At 49.2% G+C, this 24994-nt stretch overlaps 1 protein-coding gene across 1 annotated transcript; it reads left to right on the forward strand.

The window, feature by feature from the left end:
* Positions 1-4856: 4856 nt before the first annotated feature.
* On the forward strand, positions 4857-23286 carry LOC132586464 (metal transporter CNNM4-like). The gene is made up of 7 exons (XM_060258543.1): positions 4857-6158; positions 7279-7422; positions 7618-7752; positions 12955-13091; positions 14051-14216; positions 19574-19740; positions 23275-23286. The coding sequence occupies exons 1-7, from the start codon at positions 4904-4906 to the stop codon at positions 23284-23286; spliced, it is 2016 nt and encodes a 671-aa protein (XP_060114526.1). The 5' UTR covers positions 4857-4903.
* Positions 23287-24994: the final 1708 nt, after the last annotated feature.

Here is a 24994-nt window from a genome sequence, read left to right on the forward strand (position 1 = left end):
ATTATTTCCTATGGAAGAAAGGCATTTAAGAAGATGTGCTGTCCCTTTCAATGTGATGGCCAGAACTCCCTTGGAGTTCAATTATGCTTGTCACACCCTTGTTCCTGGCTCCATCCCCAATGTCTCCTGGCTCCACCCCCAAAGTCTCCTGGCTCCACCCCCAAAGTACCCAGATATTTCTTGAATTGGACTTGGCAACCCTACAGGGAATTGTGTTTCTCATTTGGTATTTGAGTAGCGTTGCCAACCTTCAATTACTGCTGATCTCCAGACCACAGAAATCAGTTTCCCTGGAGAAAATGGAGGTTTTTTGAGTGTGGACTGTAAGGCATCGAACGCCTGTTGAGCTCCCTGTCCTCTCAAAATCCTACCTTCCCAAAGCTGCAGCCCCCAAATCTCCCAGAATTTTCCAACCCAGAGTTGACCTCTCTATATGAGATGATTTTGGAAGGACTTGGTGTAGTTTCTATATTTCACTGAAAGAAGAAATACAGGGTAGTCAGCTCTGGGTTGGGAAATTCCTGGATATTTCAGGGTGAAGCTTGGAGAGGGTACTCAGCTGGGCTTTTTTTATGAGCAGGAACGCACAGGAACGCAGTTCCGGCTGGCTTGACGGCAGAGGGTATGGCTTAATATGCAAATGAGCTTCTGCTGGGCTTTTTCTACAAAAAGTCCTATGCTAAACAATGGTGATGTCAGGGGGTGTGGCCTAATATGTAAATGAGTTCCTGCTGGGCTTTTTCTACAAAAAAGGCCCTGGAACTCAGCAAGGATGTATTGTAATACCATGAAGTACTGAGTCTGCCATTTTGTCCAGGTTGACAATGAGGAAAAAAACTACTGTGATAAGGCTCAATAAGTACAATAAATTAATAATTATAATATAATACAGTTTATTCTGTAATATAATACAGTTTATTCTTATCGTATACCGTGGGTGTGTTCTTGTAAGTAAATAATCTACCGTGCAATGCATACAGTCCAATCAACAGATGTGTTCAAATTCCAACCTGATAGCAAGGTAAAATGTAACTCATGTACAATCAGATAAAACTTCAACATCTCATACAGTTAAGTCCATATAGTCCAAGTATTCTCAAAACTCTCCTTTAATGTTACTTCTTTCTTACATACATACATACCATAGACCTTTATTGGCATTAATACAAGAATACAGTATACTTTAAAACCAACAGTGACACTATAGAATATAATAAAACCTTAAAAAACCAGCAAAAGTTAAATGACATAAAATAGCAGTAGGCTATGCATGAGTCAAAGCCTCTCTGATTTGGATCGCAACCTGTAAAAAGCAAGCAACGTGAGTAGTGACAAAGTTGTGTTTCCCGTGGAGTAAAAAACGAACCTTGGCATTGTCAGAAAGGTCTTGATGGTGAGAAAACAGTGCATCTAGATATCTTGCACGTGGACTTCTATGAAAAGGGCAGTCCAAAAGAACATGAGGGACTTCTTTCTTGATGAGCTTCTGGATTATATCACTCATTTTGGAGCCCTTCTCAGGAGAGGGGTGAATGCTTTACATGCAGATGTCTATAGAATCATAAAAATGTGTAGTCACATTGGGTAACAGATCTCTGCTCTGAAGATGTTGTCATTCCAGGAGAATCCCAGGCACGCTTGGATGTTGGCAACCCTATGGACTGAACCATGCTGTAATCCAACACTCCATCAATTAATTTAAGCTAATTGCCTGCTTGCATCTTACCGAGGATGCCTGCAAGATCAGACCTTAAAACCGTGGCCTGAAAAATCTACTTTCCACCCATCTATTTTGCTGTGTTTTCTAACATCCAGCCCAATGAACAGTTCTAGTGAGCTTGAAAGCTTGCACGATATTTGGCGTCCATTGGGTGGTTCCAATAAAAGTTTTCATGGATTGCATTCTTGTTTTTGCATTTAACAAATTAAAAGCCTGTTTTTTTATTGTTGTTAGAGTTCTTAAAAGCAAGGGTGGTCGTGGTTGCAGCGAATGCATCCGCTGCCCTGCCCTGGTTACAGGCTTGGTCACTCTGGGCATGTTATCACCATGAAAGCATGAACCCACTAAACTTTAGAGAACTTAGGGTCTTCCATTATTGCTTTTAGTTGGGTAAATGTCCCAGGATAGAGTCTTAGAATAGAGCTGGGATGGGTTGACTACTGCTGCTGAGCACAACACTGGCAGCTGGCTGGATTTTTTCATGCTGGCTGACTCCTGAACAGACTCCATCAGGGCTTCACCCTGCTGCGACCTGACAAATGGCTCCCCCGTTCTGGGGCTTACTGATGTAACATACCTTCTCTGGGGCTTGCAGACCCTTGGGGTTAGTGTGGGGCGGAGTCACTGACCCCAGACACTACCTTTATCTTTCTTCCCTGTCTTCAGCTCCCCTCCTCAGCCTCTACCTAGGAAAACTATGGCGCAGTTATGTGGTCTTGCTGCTTGGTCAGGTCCACTTGCATGGTTGGGAAACCTCAAGGGTATGTGGGGGACACTTCACTTTTCCTGTATTCCCCTTCTGCCGCTATTCCCTCTTGCCCTTTTCCTGACCGCCCCCATATTTGCTCCCCTCTCCTCATTCTCTCCTTCTCAGCTAATCATCAGACTACCTTTTATTTGCCTCCCATCTTCAGCTATATTTCTTATTTATTTACTTCATTTATACTCCACTTATCTCTGCAGTGGGGATTGAAGTAACTTATATTATTCCTCTCCTTTTTATTCTCACAACATCCCTGTGAGGTAGGTTAGGCTGAAAGTATGTAACTGCCCAAGATCACCCAGTGAGCTTCCTCAGAAAGATGGGGATTTGAACCTGGGTCTCCCAAACCCTACCCTGAAGTTCTAACCTCTGCACCACACAAGGGTGGCTGCTGTTATATCATGGGAAGTTGTGGATCTGGTGTTCTTTTATTGAACTGTGTAGTTATTTTCCCCTGGTGTCTTAGGGTCAAGAAAAGCATGGGCTGCAATTAGGGATGTTAGTCCCCAGATGGGAGCAGGGGGTCCCCCGATTTTGCACACTCCTTCCTCCTGCTGGCCAGCTGGCAAGGCAGGGGAAACCCACCTCCAAACAGCAACATTGATGACGTGATGACATCACGCGGAAGTGATGTCATCACGGGGGACACTCTGGTTTGAGGATAAAACTCTATGGTTCATGGGCAAATTTACCATAGATTTTTTGTCCTCAAACCAGTGCCCCTTGCGACGTCACCGTGATGGTGATACTTCTGCATTATGTCACCTTGTGGGTGATGCTGCTGTTTGGGGGTGCAGCCCCCCCTCTTATCTGCCCACATACACCCTCCCTTCCTCTCCCCCTTCTTCTCTGGCCTGTGCCCCCCCCTAGGGTTGCCAAGTCCAATTCAAGAAATATCTGGGGACTTAGGGGGTGGAGCCAAGATCAAGGCTGTGACAAGCATCATTGAACTCCAAAGGGAGTTCTGGCCATCACATTTAAAGGGATGGCACACCTTTTCAATGCCTTCCTTCCATAAGAAATAATGAAGGATAGGGGCACCTTCTTTGGGGGATCATAGAATTGGACCCCCTGGTCCAATCATTTTGAAAATTGGCGGGTATTTTGGGGAGAGGGACTAGATGCTGTACTGAAAATTTGGTGCCTCTACCCCAAAAAACAGCCCCCCCCAGAGCCCCAGATACCCGCAGATCAATTCTCCATTATTTTCTATGGGAATAAATCTCCGTAGGGAATAATAGAGTTCCCAGCAGACATTTCCCTCCCCTCCCCCCGCTTTCTGACGACCCTGAAGCGGGGGGAGGGCCTCCAAACCGGGGGATCCCTTGCCCCCACCTGGGGATTGGGAACCCTAGCCCCCCCCCCAGCTTGCTCAGAGGAGCAATGCCAGCCTCCTCCTTACCCGTTTCGATGCGGGCATATTAGTAGAGCGTTCTCTCTTAAGAGAGCGTACAACAAGATGTCTCCTCCCCCCTTATGGTTCTGGAAGGGAGGGGGGAGCAAAGTATCATTGTGTGCTCTCTTAAGCGAGAACGCTCTACTGCGTTGCCCACATTGAAGCGGGTAAGGAGGAGGCTGGCGTCGCTCCTCTGAGCATGCCCTTGGGCGGGGGCACGTGGAAGGTGGTCTGCGTGCTGCCACCAAGGGGAGCTGGTGGACAAGTGTGTGTGGGGGGGGAATAAGGCATTTGTCTGGGGCACCAAGAGAGGGAGAGGGGGAGCCCAATTCAGCAGCCCCCCTCCCGTGCCCTAGGCAAATGCCTAATTTGCGTACTGGCCCAGCTGGCGCTGCCTATCCCCTCCCCTTGCTTTTAATGCACAAAAACCTAGTCTGGAATGCTAGGAGATCCGTTAGTCTGAGAGTTTTTGACAATACTGACCTTAAAAGAGCAGCGGTCTGATGCAACACCACAGCTTTATTTCGGACTCAGCCTGTTTTGCGTGTGGGTCCAATCCCGGACATCTCCATGTGAAGCTACTGGGTTGTTGGTGATACCTTTAACCTCTTCTGTGGAAAGCCGGTCCCAGTTAAAGCAGATCAAGGATCTGACTCAGTCCGAGGTAGCTTCATGTGAGGCTAACTCTAATCAGAAGGGACTGTATCGACTATTTCCTTAAAGAGGATTCCAAATGTGAGGTTCCTTAAGCTCCCGAGATAGAATGTATGCAAATATGGTGGGCGTGTCTGCATGGGAGATAGGTTTATGACATGGGTTACCCCCAGGCCACTCTTTGCAGCTAGTGACTGCTCAGACAGAACTTTTCCTAAGTGACCAGCAGGGATACCTTCCTAGTTTCCGTTAGCACAGGCATTCCGGAAGAAAAGGTATGGCTGCAGGGTTCCTATCAGCGCTGATGATGATACCCTTGCTTCTTCTGCCCTTACAGCAGCCTACCAGCACTGACCCAGTAATCATAGGCATGAGGCTGGAACAAAGCACCAAGCCGCGTACTCGCATCTTAGAAAAGGGCACTATTGAAGTGGTGGAAGGAAGCACAATTCACCTCCGAGTCTACGGGCAGGGCATTGACTCGCATATTGGGAAGACGATGCACTTTGCAGAGGTCCCTGCCAGTGCCAGCGGCCTTGACACCAGCTGCTCCAAAGACATTCAAGACCTGCGCATCCTACCTTCCATCAGTGACTTAAGGAACACTTCTGCCGTTCTACTCATAGAAGTTCAAGCGCTGCGGAAGAACACCCGCGGCAAGAAGTATATGATGTGCATAAAGGACAAGGTTGGGCAGCTGTGGCAGCAGCTGCTGTCTGATGATATGCTTCTCAAAGTGGTGGAGGACAAGGACCTTCTCCTGCCGTTGTGGCTACATATCTCCATGATCATCATCTTTGTGGGGCTTTCAGGGGTGTTCAGTGGCCTCAATCTGGGCTTGATGGCCCTAGATCCCATGGAGCTGCGCATTGTGCAGAACTGCGGCACAGAAACGGAGAGGATCTATGCCACCCAGATCCAGCCCATCCGCCAGAAGGGCAACTATTTGCTGTGCTCATTGCTTCTGGGCAATGTTTTAGTGAATACCAGCCTCACCATCTTGTTTGATTCTCTGGTGAACACCAATTCTGTCTCCATCATCGTCTCCACCCTGGGCATTGTCATCTTTGGAGAGATTATCCCCCAGGCTGTCTGCTCCCGTCACGGTTTGGCTGTGGGTGCCAACACCCTCTTTATCACCAGGCTTGTCATGCTGGTGACATTCCCGCTCTCTTATCCCATCAGCACGATTCTGGACTGTTTGCTCGGTAAGGAAATGGGCACTGTTTACAACCGAGAGAAGCTTATGGAGATGCTGAAGGTGACAGAGCCCTACAGCGATCTACTGAAGGAGGAGCTGAATATGATCCAGGGTGCCCTGGAGCTGAGGTCCAAGACAGTGGAGGATGTCATGACTCCATTATGCGACTGCTTCTTGTTAAGCAATGATGCAGTCCTGGACTTTGATACAATGAGCGATATCATGGAAAGTGGCTACACACGCATCCCTGTCTATAACAAGGAGAGAACTAATATTGTCGATATGCTGTACATCAAGGACCTTGCCTTTGTGGATCCTGATGACTGCACTCCACTCAGGACCATCACAAAGTTTTACAACCACCCAATCCATTTCGTTTTGCATGACACCAAACTGGATGCCGTGCTGGAAGAATTCAAAACCGGTAAGGAACGTGAACTCAGCTCTTTTCCTATTTACAGGTAAACGTGGCATGTATAAGCCACAACTGCTCTTCTCTTTCCACCATTGAACTGCCATTGTCGTCCTTTTCAGTGTTTCAAAAATCACAGCAACAGTTGCCAGGAGATATGCACACTCCCTGACCTCCTCCTGTCCAGATGTTAAGACCTCCTTCAAAACCAGAAATCTTTAATGCCCATAAAACACCAGAATAATGGGGCAGTTAATTGAATGGGTATGTATAGTGGAGGAGGCGAGGGGGAATCCATTATGTTTTCACGTGCCACAATGGCAGTTTGCGAGCAGTTGGGCTGAGACGTATTGTATATAACCTAGCCTCCCTCCAATTTATTTAAATGGGAGTTTCTCTCTGTTCTTGAAGAAGCAAAAATACTGAAAGGGCGTTTTCGCACTGACCTTACTCCGGAGCGACGTCCCTCTTCACTGCGCAGCGTCTGCGCGGATTTCGCACCAATTGCTCCGCAGAACCCGGAAGAGCCGCAAAGTCCCACGGCTTTTGCGTCGCAAATGGTTTTCGCCAAAAACCAACTTTATATTTGCGACGCAAAAGCCGCGGGACTTTGCGGCTCTTCCGGGTTCTGCGGAGCAATTGGTGCGAAATCCGCGCAGACGCTGCGCAGTGAAGAGGGACGTCGCTCCGGAGTAAGGTCAGTGCGAAAACGCCCAAAGACTCCTACATGCAACCATTTCGTGTTGGTGTGCATTATTCTTTCCCAAAATTCCCAAAGTGCTCACAGTTTTAATTTTAGTCAGACTACGCTTGCCAAACCATAAAGTTCTCTAGGTGACTTTAGGCGCATCATTTTTTGCTTAACTTAACTCACAAAGTGATGGTGAAGATGAAAAGGGGGGAGGAGAAAGCCACGTACATTACCGCGAGCTTCTAGAAGGAAAGCAGGTGTTCAGATCTGAGTGACGTACAATCCATCCTAAGAAAGAGCATAGTATACTCAAATCAAGATTTAATGAAGGGTGTTATTTACTGAATGTCATGCATAACATTTTTACTCTAAAAATGGTTAGTTTTTAAAAAATCTGGTGTACTGTTTGTCACAATAATGCCACCAAAATGTTTTCTACAGGTAAAAGTCATCTGGCTGTTGTTCGAAAGATGAAGACTGAGAGTGGGCGTGACCCAGGTTCTGAAGTGGTTGGTGTGGTGACCCTGGAGGATGTTATTGAAGAGATAATCAATTCAGAGATCCTGGATGAATCAGATATCTACAGTTAGTTCCTTTAAGTAATTTCTCTAGGAAACAGTGGCACATGAGTGTTGTGCTTCCTGCATTACGTTTTCATGTGCCACAATGGCACTTTGCAAGCAGTCGGGTTGAGATGCTTTGTATAGTCCTGCTCCTAGCATCCTATTTAACATGGTGGACTTTGTGCGACAACCTTTAACGCATCCTCTTTCATCACAGCTGACAACCGCACCAAGAGACAAGTCAGCAACTGGAGGAGAAAGGACTTCTCTGCCTTCAAGGGTAATGACAGTGAAACCAGAGTCAGGATCTCTCCGCAGCTACTCTTGGCTGCACATCGCTTTCTTTCCACAGGTCAGAGTCCTCACCTTGGGGGAAGGGTCACCTGGCATGGCAGAGACACTTTGTGCACCTTGTAACACAAGGCAAGTGCCTCAAACTGGGCTTACAGCATGAACATGAGTTGCTGTGAAGTGTCCTGGCAGCTTTAAAAGAAACAAGTCTCTTAGGAAACAGAAACAGGGAAGTGGTGAATGAGCTGGGGAGGGAGGACCTTCCCTTGGCACCTTTGGCCGCCCCGTTCTTTATCCTTCCTCCAGTGAACTCAGGTCACATGCATTGTTCTCTCTGGAATGAGCACCTCCTTCCATTAGCACCCCCTGCAGCCATGTAGTCTGGACACATGTATGTCAGGCACAATTTAGGGTTGCCAAGTCCAATTCAAGAAATATCTGGGGACTTTGGGGGTGGAGCCAGGAGACTTTGGGGGTGGAGCCAGGAGATTTTGGGGATGAAGCCAGGAGACATTAGGGGTAGAGCCAAGATCAAGGCTGTGACAAGCATAATTGAACTCCAAAGGGAGTTCTGGCCATCACATTTAAAGGGACGACACACCTTTTCAATGCCTTCCTCCCATAGGAAATAATGGATAGGGGCACCTTCTTTTGGGGCTCATAGAATTGGACCCCCTGGTCCAATCTTTTTGAAACTTGGGGGGTATTTTGGGGAGAGGCACTAGATGCTATACTGAAAATTTGGTGCCTCTACCCCCAAAAACAGCTCCCCCAGAGCCCCGCGGATCAATTCTCCATGATTTTCTATGGGAATAAATCTCCATAGGGAATAATAGAGTACCCAGCAGAGATTTCCCTCCCCTCCCCCCTGCTTTCTGACGACCCTGAAGCGGGGGGAGGGCCTCCAAACCGGAGGATCCCCTGCCCCCACCTGGGGATTGGCAACCCTAGCACAATTTGACATGAACGGGCCCTGTTATCTACAGCTGAGAACTCAGAACCTGATTTCACATTAAAATAGCAACGTGTAGGGAAGAGGCCTTTGCTTTACCACCTTTTGTGTTTACCAGCGGCTGGCTTAGCTTTTAATACCTGGCTAGAGAAAGATTTGTCCAAATCTGAATCATAGGGTTGCCAAGTCCAATTCAAGAAATCTCTGGGGACTTTGGGGGTGGAGCCAGGAGACACTGGGGTGGAACTAGGAGCAAGGGTGTGACAAGCATCACTGAAGCCCAACGGGAGTTTTGGCCATCGCATTTCAAGGGACGGCACACCTTTTTAAATGTCTTCCTTCCCTCCACCCTCCCCTTCTCTGATTTCACCTCAGGAGCGGAGCGGGCGACGCCGCTGCGCTGCCGCCTCTTCTCCGCTTCACCGTAACTGGTCCTCCGAGATGGGCTCAGGCTGAGCCCATCTCGGAGGAGCAGCTACGGTGAAGCGGAGAAGAGGCGGCAGCGCAGCGGCGTCGCCCGCTCCGCTCCGCCTCTGAGGTGAAATCAGAGAAGGGGAGGGTGGAGGCAGGCCAGAAGCGTGGCGAGCCGCGAGTCCGGGTCCTAGAAGGACCCAGATTCGCAGCTCGCCACGCTCCTGGCCTGCCTCCTCCCTCCCCTTCTCTGATTTTACCTCAGAGGCGGAGCGGAGCGGGCAATGCCGCTGCACTGCTGCCGCCTCTTCTCTGGTTCACCTTAGCTGCTCCTCCGAGATGGGGCGGCTCGCCACGCTCCTTGGCGCCGTTTCCCCCCCTCCCCCCGCTTCCATTTTTTTTGGAGAGCGGGGGAAGAGGCTGTAAATTCTGGGGCCCCCCGCCAGGGCGGGAGGGTTGGGAAGCCTACTGAATCATGAGAGCCAAGACAGAGGAGAAAGGGAGAAGGCAACCGCAATGGAAGTTTGGTGGAAGCACTTGGTTGTGTTCTGCTTTTGCACTTTCCCCACAGGCAGGCCTTGAATTCAAAAGGAGCTCACAGGAGTGCAGCTCCACCTCCCCTTCCTCCCAATCTGCTTTGACTAGTAGGTGCAGCTGCATAACAACCTGTGGATTAGACGAGCAGGCAGCCAGCCAGCCACCAGGAGCTTTGCCATGCCTCCAGCAGCCCTCATTAACCCCTGGAGAAGCCCACACCACCCTTTTCCCACTTCTTATGTGATTGTGGGTGGTGATGGCTTGCTGGCCTTTTGACTGTGGAGGGGGGAGCGAAGCCTGCTTGGACTGGGTGCACCTCTAGTCAGCCCATGCAGGCCTCACTCACCCAGGGCTCTCCTTTCTTGCATAGGGTTGCTTTTGGCTGGGGGGGGGGCGGGCAGCATATGCTAATGAGTTATGCTAATGAGCTCCAGCACCTATTTTTCTACAAAATGACCCCTGCCCACAGACTCAGAGCCATGGAGTGTGTGCGTGGGAGGGCTATGCAGGCACTGTCCCCGACTTCCAGGGGGCCCTCCGTGGTGCACCCTGCTTTTTTTCTTTTGCCGTGGCTGAACCTGCAAAGTGCCATCAGCGACAGTCAGAGCTGGGAGAGCTGAGCAAGGCACAGTACATTGCATATGCAAAAGCAGCAGGTGGAAAAGAGGGAGACAGGGAAGCAGAAGGTGGTGGAGGAAGCCTCATGGAATGGGCTGGCGGGGGGGTGGGGGGAGGAACAGATGGAGCTTTTGGCTGCAAAGTGCCTGGGTGGGCAATAGGCTTCCCAATCCCCAGGTCCCAGCGGGGGATCCCCTGTTTTGACAGGCTTCTCCCCGCCCCCAGCCAGCTGGCCAGTGGGGAAGCCCCGCCCCCACAGTCATCATGTAGTTTTGGAGCTCCTGCAGGTTTAGAAACCTGCAAACAGGTCCGTTTTTAAAATGTGTACCTTTAAGGCTGAGCAGGAAGCAGGAAACAGAAAGGGCTTAATGGGAAAGGGTCAGTAACAGTTTCTTTGGAGAACAGCCCCTCCCTTTCTTTTGCTTTCGTTTTCAGAGCAAGTAAAGTCCTGCAGGAACAAGACCCAGTAAATATTTGCAAGTGTGTGAGAGAGGGAGGGGACAGGGGATTCCCTGGTTTAGAGGCCCTCCCCCCGCTTTAGAAAGCATGGGGGGAGGGAAATGTCTACTGGGCACTCTATTATTCTCTATGGAGAACGATTCCCACAGGGAATAATGGGGAATTGATCCGCGGGTATTGGGGGCTTTGGGGGGGCTATTTTTTGAGGCAGAGGCACCAGATTTTTAGTATAGCATCTAGTTCCTCTCCCCAAAATACCCCCCAAGTTTCAAAACGATTGGACCAGGGGGTCCAATTCTGTGAGCCCCAAAAGAAGGTGCCCCTATCCTTCATTATTTCCTATGGAAGAAAGGCATTTGAAAAGGTGTGCTGCCCCTTTAAATGTGATGGCCAGAACTCCCTTGGAGTGCAATTATGCTTGTCACACCCTTGTTCCTGGCTCCACCCCCAATGTCTCCTGGCTCCGCCCCTAAAGTCCCCAGATATTTCTTGAATTGGACTTGGCAACCCTAGTGGGCAAGAGGTAGGTGCTTGTATGCAAGGTGCAGTGCCTTCTTGACTCCAAAGTTTTAGGGTCGGCTGCCTCGACTTGGCCACTTTCGGAGCCTCCAGCTTTTGCCCCTACCCCAGAAAGCTTCTGAGAAGCCTCACAGTGGATGGGAAATGGTGCCCCTTGACTTTTAAAATCCTGACTATGCTTCTGTTTCCCTGCCCTAAGACATGAGACATTCCTGTTGCAGCATTTATCTTTGGGAGGAGAGACTTATGGAACAGCTAGATTTGAGTCCAGTAGCACCTTAGAAACCAACAGGATTTTGGAGGGTATGAGCTTTTGGAAGAGTCAAATCTACTTTCATCAGGAGATGCATGGTGTATCAATTGCATTTTGTACACGTCACGCCAGGGATAGGCAACACAGAAAATGTTAGGGTTGCCAAGTCTAACTTAGAAAATATCTGGGGATTTTTGGAGTGGAGCCAGGAGACCTTCACATTCCCTACAATAAATAAATAAATAAATAAAAAGACAGCAGTGCAGTTCTCCTGAATATAGTTTTAATTTCCTCACCCCCAGCAGTTACACTCCCCCCCCCCCCACAGTAGCCAAAATAAAGAGTTTGCAATTCCACACTTTTGTGATCCTACTGGGGCAATTTACTCACAGAGTTGTTGAATGTAACCATCTGCTGTATATTCAACCAAGTTCTTCAGACTAACACAGGGAAACTAAAGGCTCTTGTTTATTCTTTACTCTCTATTTTACCGTGCAAACGACTTCTGAAAGGAATGTAAAACAAACCCTCCCTTTGTTGTGCTGGTTTTCCTTCCTTCCTAGCAGGTCACTGGGAGCAGCCATGTTGTTCTGCCAGCTCACCCCACCCTCATTCAGCATGGCTCCTACAGATTTAAAGGCACACACACCTTCTATAAAGCAAGTAGTTTCCAAACTTCTTTTGCCTTCTGAAGTGGAAAGGCACATGGTAGCTGTTGGAGCTGGGCTTCCCCTGCTGGCCAGCTGACTGGGTGTGGGAAGGAGCCTGCAAAACCAGGGGATCCCTCACTGGGACCTGGGGATTGGAAATCCCTCTGCAGGGACTGCGTTGATTCCTTCTCTTGACCACACCAGCCCTTGCCATTTAGGGGAAGGACGGTGGCTCAGTGGTAGAGCATCTGCTTGGTAAGCAGAAAGTCCCAGGTTCAATCCCCGGCATCTCCAAAAAAGGGTCCAGGCAAATAGGTGTGAAAAACCTCAGCTTGAGACCCTGGAGAGCCGCTGCCAGTCTGAGAAGACAATACTGACTTTGATGGACCAAGGGTCTGGTTCAGTATAAGGCAGCTTCATATGTAGGAGGGATGGTGGTTCAGTTGTAGAGCATCTGCTTGGGAAGCAGAAGGTCCCAGGTTCAATCCCCGGCATCTCCAACTAAAAAGGGTCCAGGCAAATAGGCGTGAAAAACCTCAGCTTAAGACCCTGGAGAGCCGCTGCCAGTCTGAGAAGACAATACTGACTTTGATGGACCAAGGGTCTGATTCAGTATAAGGCAGCTTCATATGTTCATATAAACCTAGTAAGTGCCTGGGAAAGTGTTTAACGAACAGGTTGCCACTACTGAGAAAGCCACAAAATAGTGTGCAAACTTTGGAGGTCTCCAGAGCTCTTCCCAAGGCTGAATGTGACTCCCCCTAAAACAAACAAAAACAAAACTCTAGCTGGCACTCCACCCTAACTCTGTGATCCCTCCCTGGCGTGCAGCGGTGGCTCCATTCTCTCCTTCCGTCATCCCAGAGAAGTATCTGCTGCGTCTCCTGAAATACCGTGATGTCATCTGTGAACTCAAGTTTGATGAGGAGAACAAGAAGGCCCCCCAGCACTATTTGTACCAGCGGGACAAGGCTGCCGATTACTTCATTCTCATCTTGCAGGTAGCACAAAGCTCGCTCTGCCCCGTCCTATTGGCAGAGGAAACTGGAGGCTCTGTGTAATGTACTCGATGACGAGACGTGTTGAAGGCAACATACTTTATTAGCTGGTACATCACAAGAGGGCGAAACGCGGGCCGGGCCCCGCTTTATATACAATACCCGGAACAGCCCCCCAACTGGCCCAGTCCAATCCTGGCCAGTCAAACTTCCCGCCACAGATCTTAATTGGCGGAGTACTTTCGCGCGCTACACCCAGTGACCAGGGGACTTCCTCTGGTCACCTCTGCCACGTCGCTGTGCAGTACTTCCGGATTTAATGGCAAGACACAACATTCTGGGAACAAAGCTGAGACTTTTAGCCATCAGATGCTCTGTGGTGCAGCCATGGAGCCCACTACTGGGAACCTGTCCAATATGTGACGGTTTGCACCATAAAACTCTTCCCAGGAATGGCACATTATACCTTGGCCATGACATTTAAGAAATCTGTACTCATTGGGTGCAGCATGAGTGGGTTGGTAGAAAAAAAAAATCCCTCTGCAGGGACTGCGTTGATTCCTTCTCCTCTTGACCACACCAGCCCCTGCCATCTACCTCTTCTTTAAAGACAATGAGAGAGGTGATTTCCAGCAGGGTGGCCAATGTGATATAGTACTGGGAGACCCAGGCTCAAATCCCCCTGCTGCTGCAGAAGTTTTCTAGGTCACCTTGAGCCAGTCTTTCACCCTAGCCTACTTCACAGGGTTGTTGTTGTCAGAACAGAATGGAGGAAGGGACAATGATATTGGGCCCTCTGGTGGCACAAGAAAGAGGGGAAGTGGTGGATGTGAAGAGAGGGGAAAGGAAACCTGAGCACTACTCCCCCATTCCCACGTGGAAGCAGCTGCAGTTGATCTTTTTTTTGGGGGGGGGGGGAGCTGAGCAGGCGTCGAAGATCCTAACATGTCTCTCTTTTACAGGGGAGAGTGGAGGTAGAAGCTTGTCAGGAAAACATGAAGTTTGAGAACGGACCCTTCTCCTACTTTGGAGTAATGGCCCTGAGTCGATATGACTCAACAGGTCAGCTGAAGCCCTCATTCCTCTCCCAATTGATTGTTAGCCCTTGCCCCCTAACAGGAGCAGAACGTCAGTGTGGCTGTGTGACCAACTTGCAAGTGACACCTGACGGGTTTCCAGAATTTATAGCAGATCTCCAGGTGACAGATATAAGATCCTCCTGGAGAAAATGGCAGTTTTGGAGGGTGGCCTCTGTGACATCACATCCCTGCTGAGCACCCGCCCCTTCTCAGACTTCAGCTTCCCCAGGCTGGGCCCCCAAATCTCTAGCAGTTTCCCAAGCCACAGCTGGCAACCTTGGATGACAGCAAGAAAGGGGCCTTGCTCACGCAGCTTGTTTACTCAGACGTCAGGCATCCTGAGAAAAAGGGAAAGTAGCTTAGAAGGGAGTGTTCTGCACCCTTTAAATGCGATGGCCAGAACTCCCTTCAGAGTTCAGTTGTGCTTATCACAACTTTGCTCCTGGCTCCACCCCCAAAGTCTCCTGGCTCCACCCCCAAGGTCTCCTGGCTCCACCCCCAAAGTCTCCTGGCTCCACCCCCAAAGTCTCCTGGCTCCACTCCCAAAGTCTCCTGGCTCCACTCCCAAAGTCTCCTGGCTCCACTCCCAAAGTCTCCTGGCTCCACTCCCAAAGTCCCCAGATATTTCCTGAGTTGGACTTGGCAACCCAATTGCATATTTCAAATGCGTAGCACATGTATAAGGACTAAGGACATCTCACAGGGCATCTAACGGACTCAGGACTGTAACCAGTCTTTCTTGCCAGGATCTAGGTCTCCAAGATCCTAGTCCGGAGGTCCCCACCATGGTTCCCTTGGGCGCCATAGTGCTTGCCGACAGGTTTCCTGGTGCTGGCTTAGTGTTTCTAGAAAATGGTCAGAGCCAGGCGGAGCTTTTGCCAGTGAGGCTTCCGATGGGCCGAGGGAGATTGGCTTGGTGGTGCAGCTTTTTAAAAGAACAATGTTGCATCGGCAGCAGTTGCCATTACGGCACCAGGATCTTCACTGATGTGAATGGAGTTAAGCCGCAGCCGGCATTTTGCGTCTGATGGAGCCATTGCAGGGCAGCCATTTAGGAGTTATGTGGGCCCTGCTGTGTCAGAATTCCAGAGGTGCCTGCAAGATCCAAAAAGTTGGGGGGCCATGTCCTACTCCGATGCTTCGGTTGTTATCCCAAACTGGCTCTCACAATATATATTAATATAATCTAAACAAAAGGTGTGTGTTTCGATGTGCGTATGTTTCTTGCAAGCACTCCTCTAAATCTTATACAAGACTGGAACCCCTGACTAGGCCAATTTGCAAGTTGTTCCTTTTCTTGTCAGTTTCATTTTTGGCAAAAGGGATGCCAGTCTCCACATGGGACCTCTGGATCCCCCAGAATTACAGCTCATCTTCAGACTACAGAGATCTGCTCCTCTGGAGAAAAGGGATGTTTTGAAGGGTGGACTCTGTGGCATCGTACCCCATTGAGGTACCTCTCCTCCTCAGGCTCCACCTCCGAATCTCCAGGAGTTTCCCAAGCTTGATCTGGCAATCCTTCCCTCTCATTCCCCACTGATGGCCAGGGGGGACCGGACAGTTTCACCTGGAGCGTACAGAAAATATTTTAAGGCCATGCCTGAGATAGAAGTACAAGAACTCGTGGGCATTCGATGAAATTGCTGAGCAGACAGGTTAAAACGGATAAAAGGGAGTACTTCTTCACCCAAAGGGTGATTAACATGTGGAATTCGCTGCCGCAGGAGGTGGTGGCGGCCACAAGCATAGCCACCTTCAAGAGGGGTTTAGATAAAAATATGGAGCACAGGTCCATCAGTGGCTATTAGCCACAGTGTGTGTGTGTATATAAATTTTTTTGCCACTGTGTGACACAGAGTGTTGGACTGGATGGGTCGTTGGCCTGATCCAACATGGCTTCTCTTATGTTCTCATGCGACACAGAGTGTTGGACTGGATGGGCCACTGGCCTGATCCAACATGGCTTCTCTTATGTTCTTATGTGACACAGAGTGTTGGACTGGATGGGCCATTGGCCTGATCCAACATGGCTTCTCTTATGTTCTTATGTGACACAGGGACTGGATGAGCCATTGGCCTGATCCAACATGGCTTCTCTTATGTTCTCATGCGACACAGAGTGTTGGACTGGATGGGCCACTGCCCTGATCCAACATGGCTTCTCTTATGTTCTTATGTGACACAGAGTGTTGGACTGGATGGGCCGTTGGCCTGATCCAACATGGCTTCTCTTATCTTCTTACGTTCTTATAGAAGAGTGAGTTGACGCTATTCCCCCCTCCACATCCTCTAGCATGTTTTTCTTGCCGAAGAGCTGAGGTCTTGTAAGGAGGTCTGTAGTTTTGCTAGGAGCTCACCTTTATCAAAAACGTATTGTTTTAAAACTCCCGGAAAAGAAGACAAGGCCTTCGGAAGTGATCTGGTATATTTGAACAAGTTAGGTTTTGCAAAGTGCATTTCACAGATACATGAACTTTGTAGAAGCCCTTGTAAAGGTAGACAGCTTTTACCAAGTTTGTTTTTCTTGTTATAATTACTAATGGGCTTTGGTTTGGAAACCTTTAGAGGAGAAGCAAATATTTGGTAACATTTTTAGATCAATCCCCATAAGAAGAAAAGGAATATGGTAGTAACAGAGAGGAAAACCAATAGAAACCGGTGTAAGCACAAGCATAGTGACAAGAGAGCCAGTTTGGTGTAGTAGAGAGCCAGTTTGGTGTAGAGGTTAAGTGTGCGGACTCTTATCTGGGAGAACCGGGTTTGATTCCCCACTCCTCCACTTGCCCCTGCTGGAATGGCTTTGGGTCAGCCATAGCTCTGGCAGAAGTTGTCCTTGAAAGGGCAGCTGCTGTGAGAGCCCTCTCCAGCCCCACCCACCTCACAGGGTGTCTGTTGTGGGGGAGGAAGGTAAAGGAGATTGTGAGCCGCTCTGAGACTCTTCGGAGTGGAGGGCGGGATATAAATCCAATATCTTCTTCTTCCAATATCTTCTATCGATGCTATCATGAGTTATAGGGAAGACCAATCCCTATATTGAAATATGAGATCTGGTGCCCTCTAGTGGTTTTACTTGGAGGCAGTTTACAGATTATCTAGGCCAGGGGTGTCAAATTTATTTGTTATGACAGACGGATCTGACATAAATGAGACCTTGTCAGGCCGGGCCATCTGTGTCATAAAATGTAATGCCAGGTAGGGGAGAGATGAACTTTATAAAGGACACAAGCGCATACACTCAGCCTAATCCACCTCATTGGCTTGTTCCGCCTCAGCCAACCGAAGGAAGACAAGCTTGTTTCAGTAGCTCTGCTGTGCAATTGAGAGAGCCTGGCAATGCTAACACTTCCTCCCCAAGGGAAGAGCTTCGCTCTGTTGCTCCTGCGTGACTGAGCAAGCCTGGCAAAGCACGTTGTGATGCAGAAGGAAGCAAGAGAGGGCGAAGGAAGTCGACAACAGTGAGTTGCTTGAAGCCTGATAGGAGCCCTCGGGGGGGGGGGGGGCTGTTTTGGCCCCCGGGCCGCATGTTTGACACCCCGACTGTAGGCAGAAAGCACCAATGGCTGCCTCCACATGCAGATTCTTCTCTGCTTTGGCTTGCAAAGTGGAACACTTTTTTAAAAAAAAGATGATCCATACAACATCATGCTCTGATTGTGCTCCAGTTATCCTTTACATGGCCTCAGTGGACTCTTTTCCAAACCGGATCTCTCCTACCTCCTTGGGAAGAGCACAGTCCAAACATATTAACGCACCTGTTGTGAAGGTGTGTATTCTCCAAGGCCTCCCCCCCCCTTCACTGGGTGCTTTTCTTTTTCCCATCAGCTCCTCACAGCCACCAGATTCCCTGCTGTGCCACTGAATGGCTGGCTCCCCTCCCCCTTTTTGACAACTTTACGTCTGGGGCTCTTACCAAGGCCAGCTGATGGGGAAGCAACTCCTTGTCACTCGGCAGGTTCAGGGATGTGGTTCTGTCCCTGCTGGTCTCCAAGGAGAAACTGGTGGTCCTGGAACAGCAACAGAGCTTTGTCGGCCAGCAGTGCCAATAAAGCCTTGTGGCTGCTTTAAGGAGTCACCCCGGCTAGCTGGGCCTGTTATCAGTGGGCCAGCTGGCCCAGAAGATGCCCACAGGAATTCCCCTGTGAAGGATGAAACCACACCCTGTCCCAAATCTCATGGGAATACGCTCTCCCATGGGATTTCCCTGGGACCTCCTGGATGTATAGGGCCCTAGCAGCTAGGCTTGTGGAGAAACCCAGTGTGGGAGAGAAAGGATACAGGGTGCATTGAAGACCTTCCTTTTCCTCTGCCGAGGTTACAAAGACTTCCTAAAAGGACACTGGAGGCCGCCTAGATTTGGGGGTCTCATCCAGCAGCCCTGGCTTCTGATACTTAAAAAAAACAGGCAGACTATTCATTGGCTTGTGGATGAGAGAGAGAGATTACTCTGGGTGTGAACAGGTAGCAGAACTAATGCTCTAACAATTTTAAGAGTGAATAAGTAGCAACACAAATCAATCCTCAGTCCCCCCCCACCACCCCAACTTTACCCTATGAATAATCATTCTGGTTGCTTTGCAAAGGAGACGTTCTTTTAAGGTGACTCAGAATCTACCCATGTGTACATAGCTTAATGTGCATGAATAAAGGTGCAGCCACGTGGTGAAGGGTTTCCTTGCTCTTTCCATTGCTGCTGAGGCATCCACTGTGGCAGTGGAGCATCCAGGTGGGAAATTTCACTGCACTTTCCTTGCCCCACCCCCCATGGCTGCCATTCCTCCATTGTAGGACTAGAGGGCTGTTTTTTTTTTTTTTAAATGAATTGGTAAATGACAATGACGTATTTTCTGTATACTATGTTTGCTTTTACTTTTCTAAATTATGTTTACACTGTATCCTGGTCTTGTGTTTTAACAACTTATTGATAACATATGGTTACAAAACTTAATTATAAATTTTCTATACTAACCCATATGATATTTCAACCCCCCCCCTCCCTCCAATGCTTGACTTCCCCGAAGTTATAGATTTAAGTTCAATACTAAACCAATCAAAGTTCAATATTTTTTTTTCTCCTTAATACTAAAAAATTGTCCAATGTCTTTTTACATTCCGCTCTTTCTCCATATATCCTTTAAATTTCTTCCACTCCTTTTTGAATATGTCTAAATCATAGTCTCTTAAACACTGTATCCTGGTCTTGAGACTGTAATAAACTAAACTAAACTACGACAATTGCATATTTTAAATAATGTCTATTATCTTTAGTTTTGTTGAGAAACGCTTGCTCCCTATTGCCCACTCGAGACGAAAAGCCTCCTGTTTGATAGTCAGAGTTGCTCCAGAGGAGGCAGGGAGCAACGTGGAAGGCCCAACTCCCGACTTACTGTGTTCTGGGTCTGCTTTTAGATATACGCAGTGCGTCTTGCCTGGGCAATCTCAGCCGCTTGCCCTCATCGAGTCACCATGTACACTACGCTAGCTCCAGCAGTGCCCACCAGATTCTGCCAGCCTCCTGTCTCCAGTATATGGCAGACTTCACGGTCCGTGCCCTCTCTGATCTGACATATATCAAGGTAAGGCATAAACAGGCCTGAGAACGAGATCCTTGGCAAAGCAACGGGGGACTGGCGATAGCCATCCTGTTACTTCAGAGAATCTCTAGATGCAGTCTCAAAGGGTGGAACTGTATTTATGGTGCTGACATCTTTCCTGGGAGTAAGTCCCATTGATTAGATCAGAGTAGAGCTGCTTAGAATGGTTCCCTTAGCTTCAGACTCAATGTGATCCAGTTCTTATTCCTCAGAGTCGCAAGGCAGAGGCTGGGAACTGATTTCCCACATACTTCAGTGGCCCCAATTCAGAGCAGGACCAGGGTCCAGTGTGGGGATAAAAAACTCCACCCTCCCCCATGCCGCTTTCTTCACCAGAGAGATTTCAGAGGCTCATTTTTGTGGTATTTGTTTATTTCATTTATATCCCACCTTTCTTCCCAATGGGGAATCCAAAGCAGCTTACATCATCCCCCTCTCCTCCATTTTATCCTCGCAGCAATGCCGTGATGGAGGCCAGTTCAAGGGTGTGTGACTGGCCTAATGTCACTCAGCAAGTCTCCATGGCAGGGTGGGGATTTGAACCCAGATCTCTGGATCACAAACAAATCAATTTTAAGATGATAAAAGCAATGCTTAGCACGTTCAGTTCCATTATCCTTTAACATTCCTTACGATCATTGACACGTTGATGTATAGTACATAAAGCATCCTCAGCCTAAACACTGCTAGCTGCAATTCCTTTATGGGGAAATGGCATGCATGAAATCTCACAAAGGGTCTTAAAGCTATGCAGGAGCATCCTGTGCAATTGTTCTGGCATCAATCTGTGCATGGTTTCCACCTGGATTCCTGGCAGCTGTTCACATCTATCATTCCCCTTTTCATAAAGCATCTCTCCGAAGCTCTTTAGTCTCATCGAAATCTTTTATTGTCATTCCCTCCACATATTGGTGTTCCATCCTGAGATGCATTTAGCTCAAGGGGCTGAGGTTGTATACATGAACATATGAAGCTGCCTTATACTGAATCAGACCCTTGGTCCATCAAAGTCAGTATTGTCTTCTCAGACTGGCAGCGGCTCTCCAGGGTCTCAAGTTGAGGCTTTTCATGCCTATTTGCCCAGACCCTTTTAGTTGGAGATGCCGGGGATTGAACCTGGGACCTTCTGCTTACCAAGCAGATGCTCTACCACTGAGCCACCATCCCTCCCTTTGGCTCTCCAGGGTCTCAAGCTGAGGTTTTTCATGCCTACTTGCCTGGACCCTTTTGAGTTGGAGATTCCAGGGATTGAACCTGGGACCTTCTGTTTACCAAGCAGATGCTCTACCACTGAGCCACCATCCCTCCCCTGACTGGCAGTGGCTCTCCAGAGTCTCAAGCTGAGGTTTTTCATGCCTATTTGCCTGGACCCTTTTTTGGAGATGCCAGGGATTGAACCTGGGACCTTCTGCTTACCTAGCAGATGCTCTACCACTGAGCCACTGTCCCTCCCCTGACTGGCAGTGGCTCTCCAGAATCTCAAGCTGAGGTTTTTCACGCCTATTTGCCTGGACCCTTTTTAGTTGGAGATGCCGGGGATTGAACCTGGGACCTCCTGCTTACCAAGCAGATGCTCTGCCACTGAGTCACTGTCCCTCCCCTGACTGGCAGTGGCTCTCCAGGGTCTCAAGCTGAGGTTTTTCACACCTATTTGCCTGGACCCGTTTTAGTTGGAGATGCCAGGGATTGAACCTGGGACCTTCTGCTTCCCAAGCAGATGCTCTACCACTGAGCCACCGTCCCTCCCCTGACTGGCAGCGGCTCTCCAGGGTCTCAAGCTGAGGTTTTTCACGCCTACTTGCCTGGACCCTTTTTAGTTGGAGATGCCGGGGATTGAACCTCCTGCTTACCAAGCAGATGAACGAAACTAATGTATAGCCACAGTCTGCACTCCCCCGACAGGCAGCAGGCAAGTTGTGTTGCTGCAGCCCCTGTTTCTTTGTTACCTTTTTCATCTGAATTAGGGAGCAGAGGGTGGGAAGAAATTTAGCCAGGGGAGGGAAGGTAGGGAGGGCCACCCATTCTTATCCCTCACTTTGTGCCTAAGCCATGCACAACGGCCAGTCCCAGAGTGCCTGCGCCATGCTTCTCCCTGTGCCATCCTTGCCAAGAGCAGTGTTTTCTCTGAGCTGAGTCAGTGTGAGCTAGCTCACAGATTTTTAGCCTCCAGCTCACACATTTTTGCCTTCGCTCAGGAAGGATGACCCCAGAGCACAATAATTTGTGCCAGTAGCTTGTCACGGCTGGGGCCGGGTCAGACAAAGTCCAGAGGCAGTCCGAGGTCTGTAGCCAGTAAGCAGGAGGGTCCGAGGCGCCAAATCCGAATCACTGTAGAAGTATCGCAGGTCTGAGGTCCAGAAGCCAAGGTCAGGGAGTCCAGAAGTCCAAAGCCAAAGTCAGGGAGTCAGGAACCAAAGTCAAGCCGGAGTGGATGCTAGAATGTCAGGGAGATGACTAGTTGCTTCCACAAAGCCTCCTCCCAAAGCCCACAGCTATATAGCCCTCTGCTGGCTGTTGCCTGTTTGGGCTAATTGCTGGCTCAGGGAGGCAGCCAGGATCCTGTTACCGCTCAAGCATCCTTGCTCTTAGAAGGGCCAGAATCCTCTCAGAACTCAGGGCTCAGGGAGCGTCTTGCTTGTGAGCGTGCCGCCCTCCTCCGATCCCTGAGGTCCTGCCGGAGGCGGTCACGTACACGAGCCACCCGAGAGGGCGAGGCAGGGGGGCTGGGATCTTCTCCAGCAGGAGGCAGGGGCACTGGTGCAGGTGGCAGGGGCACAGTTTCCGCATCAGACTCAACTTCCTCTGAAGGGTCCCCAGCACCCATGACATAGCTCACAAAGTACAATTTTTGCCCACAAGACTCTGCAGCTTAGAGGGAACATTGGCCAAGAATTAGCTATATAAAGTTAAAGGCTGGGTGAGGGGGTGTGTCACTCCCTGATTATTCCTAGCCTGGCAGTGCGTGGCATCTCTTCTCTCTCCTTTTTTAATGCAGATCACACGCTATCAATACCAAAATTGCCTGTTGACCTCACAGATGGAGAGTGGCCTTTCCCCTTCGGATGGTCAGCAGTCCAGACTCAGCATTTTCTAAGCATTGGCCCCTTTTGGTGGCTTGCCCCGCTCTGTCCCAGACAAGATTTGTGCTCGACAGGATGGTTGGTCATTCGGTGTCATGCCAACAGATCCCACGGACTTCATTCCAAAGCCTGCGATGGCTGATCCATCCATCTGAGCCTCACCATTTTTAGTTGGGCGACCTCGATCGACAACCTACCTTAAGGCAAGCAAGACAAAACTGGGCCTCTTGGACTGCTGTTGGCTGGCTTCTGTCTTTCTGCCTCTCCCTTCCTCACACCCCTATTTCTCTCTCTCAGTGAAAGGCAAAGGAATGCTCTTAATTTTAATAGAGCTTGTGTGGGAGATCTTCTCAGAGCATTTCACCGAAAGGAGGGGACCCCCATCTACTGTCAGAGATAAAAGGTGCTAATTCAACGAATGTTTTTTTCACCACAGGCAGAAAAATGACCCCACCCAAATATCTGCTATCAACGAATATATTTCTGTTTTGTTTTATTTACTCACTCAGTTGTTTGTTGGGGAAAGCTGCTCTTTTGGCTTTCCGTTTTCTTTCAGTGTCAGGTTTCTTCTCCCTATGAATACATTATGTTTGCTCAGTGCAGCGTGGGGGTTTATATTTTTTTTTGTCCGGATAATAAAGTGCCAATTTTGTCTAATCTGTTTCAGTTTCCCCCCTTTTTTGTGGCTATTCAGGGAAGTGGAATTTGAAGCACGGGAAGGCGCCTTACCCAGGCCCTTGGCCTCATAGGGTCAGCATCTCTCTGTGGCCTCTGGAGGAGTTCTTTCACATCCCCTTCTGCCTGATCTTTTCGGTTGGAAATGCCAGGGTCTGGATCCAGAGAAGGCAAAAGGATGGTTGCTCATGGAGTGCAGTTTTACTGCCTTTCCCCTCTTCTGGCAGTAGGATTTGGGGGAGGTATTTCAGGTTGCTATAGGGGATGGGGGTGGGAATTGTGTTCCTTGGGCCAAAATTCTTGCGCTGATGAACCTATGAACATATGAAGCTGCCTTCTACTGAATCAGACCCTTGGTCCATCAAAGTCAGTCTTGTCTACTCAGACTGGCAGCGGCTCTCCAGGGTCTCGAGCTGAGGTTTTTCACGCCTACTTGCCTGGACCCTTTTCAGTTGGAGATGCCGGGGATTGAACCTGGGACCTTCTGCTTCCCAAGCAGATGCTCTACCACAGCTAGCCTGGATACAGACCCAAGGACTTAACCCTGGGCCTTGCTGCATGTCAAGCAGAGGCTTGGCTACAGAGCAACAGATCCAGCACAGTGACAAAGATCCAAAGGTGCGTCAAAGGTAAATTATACCTGTGCCTGTAATGTGGACTAATCCCTAATGTAGCTTGCTTATCTTTCTGTGTGGCCCCAATCTTAACTGCAGCCAGGGCTGCCAACAGGCCTGCTGAAGAATGTCCTGCCCCTTGAATCGAGACGTAATGTGTGGAAATGGGCAGGGGCCACTTTTCATGGCATGGAGATGAATATCACTACCTGGTAAACAACGTCCCTTTAAGCTAGGGTTGCCAGGTCCGACTCAAGAAATATCTGGAGACTTTGGGGGTGGAGCCAGGAGACTTTGGGTGGAACCAGGAGCAAGGGTGTGAAAAGCACCGTTGAGTTCTGAAGGGAGTTCTGGCCGTCACATTTAAAAGGACCATGGTCCTTTTAAATCTCTTCCCTCAATTTGGAATAATGAAGGATAGGGGCACCCTCTTTCGGGGCTAATAGAATTGGACCCCCCAGTCCAAGCTTTTTGAAAGTTGGTGGATTTTTTGAGGAGAGGGACTGGATGCAATGTTGAAAGTTTGGTGCCTCTACCTCAAAAAACAGCCCCCCCAGATACCCATGGATCAATTATCCGTTATACCCTTTGGGAATTGGCCTCCATAGGGAACAATGGAGTGCCCAGCAGACATTTCCCTCCCCACCCCGCTTTCTGATGACCCTGAAGTGGGAGGAGGGCCTTCAAACGGGGAGATCCCCTGCCCCCACCTGGGGATTGGCAGCCGTACATTAAGCCTCTGCCAAAGGGACAAGGTATTTTTTCTCTAGGCCAGTTGGCAACCTGAATTATGGCTGCACATTCACCTGCTTTGCTTTCCAGAGATGGACAGACCTCTGTGATCATCACCCTGTCCTTTTTGTACCC

Source organism: Heteronotia binoei, chromosome 17, assembly GCF_032191835.1.
Source record: "Heteronotia binoei isolate CCM8104 ecotype False Entrance Well chromosome 17, APGP_CSIRO_Hbin_v1, whole genome shotgun sequence".
In the NCBI taxonomy this organism is placed as follows: Eukaryota; Metazoa; Chordata; class Lepidosauria; order Squamata; family Gekkonidae; genus Heteronotia; species Heteronotia binoei.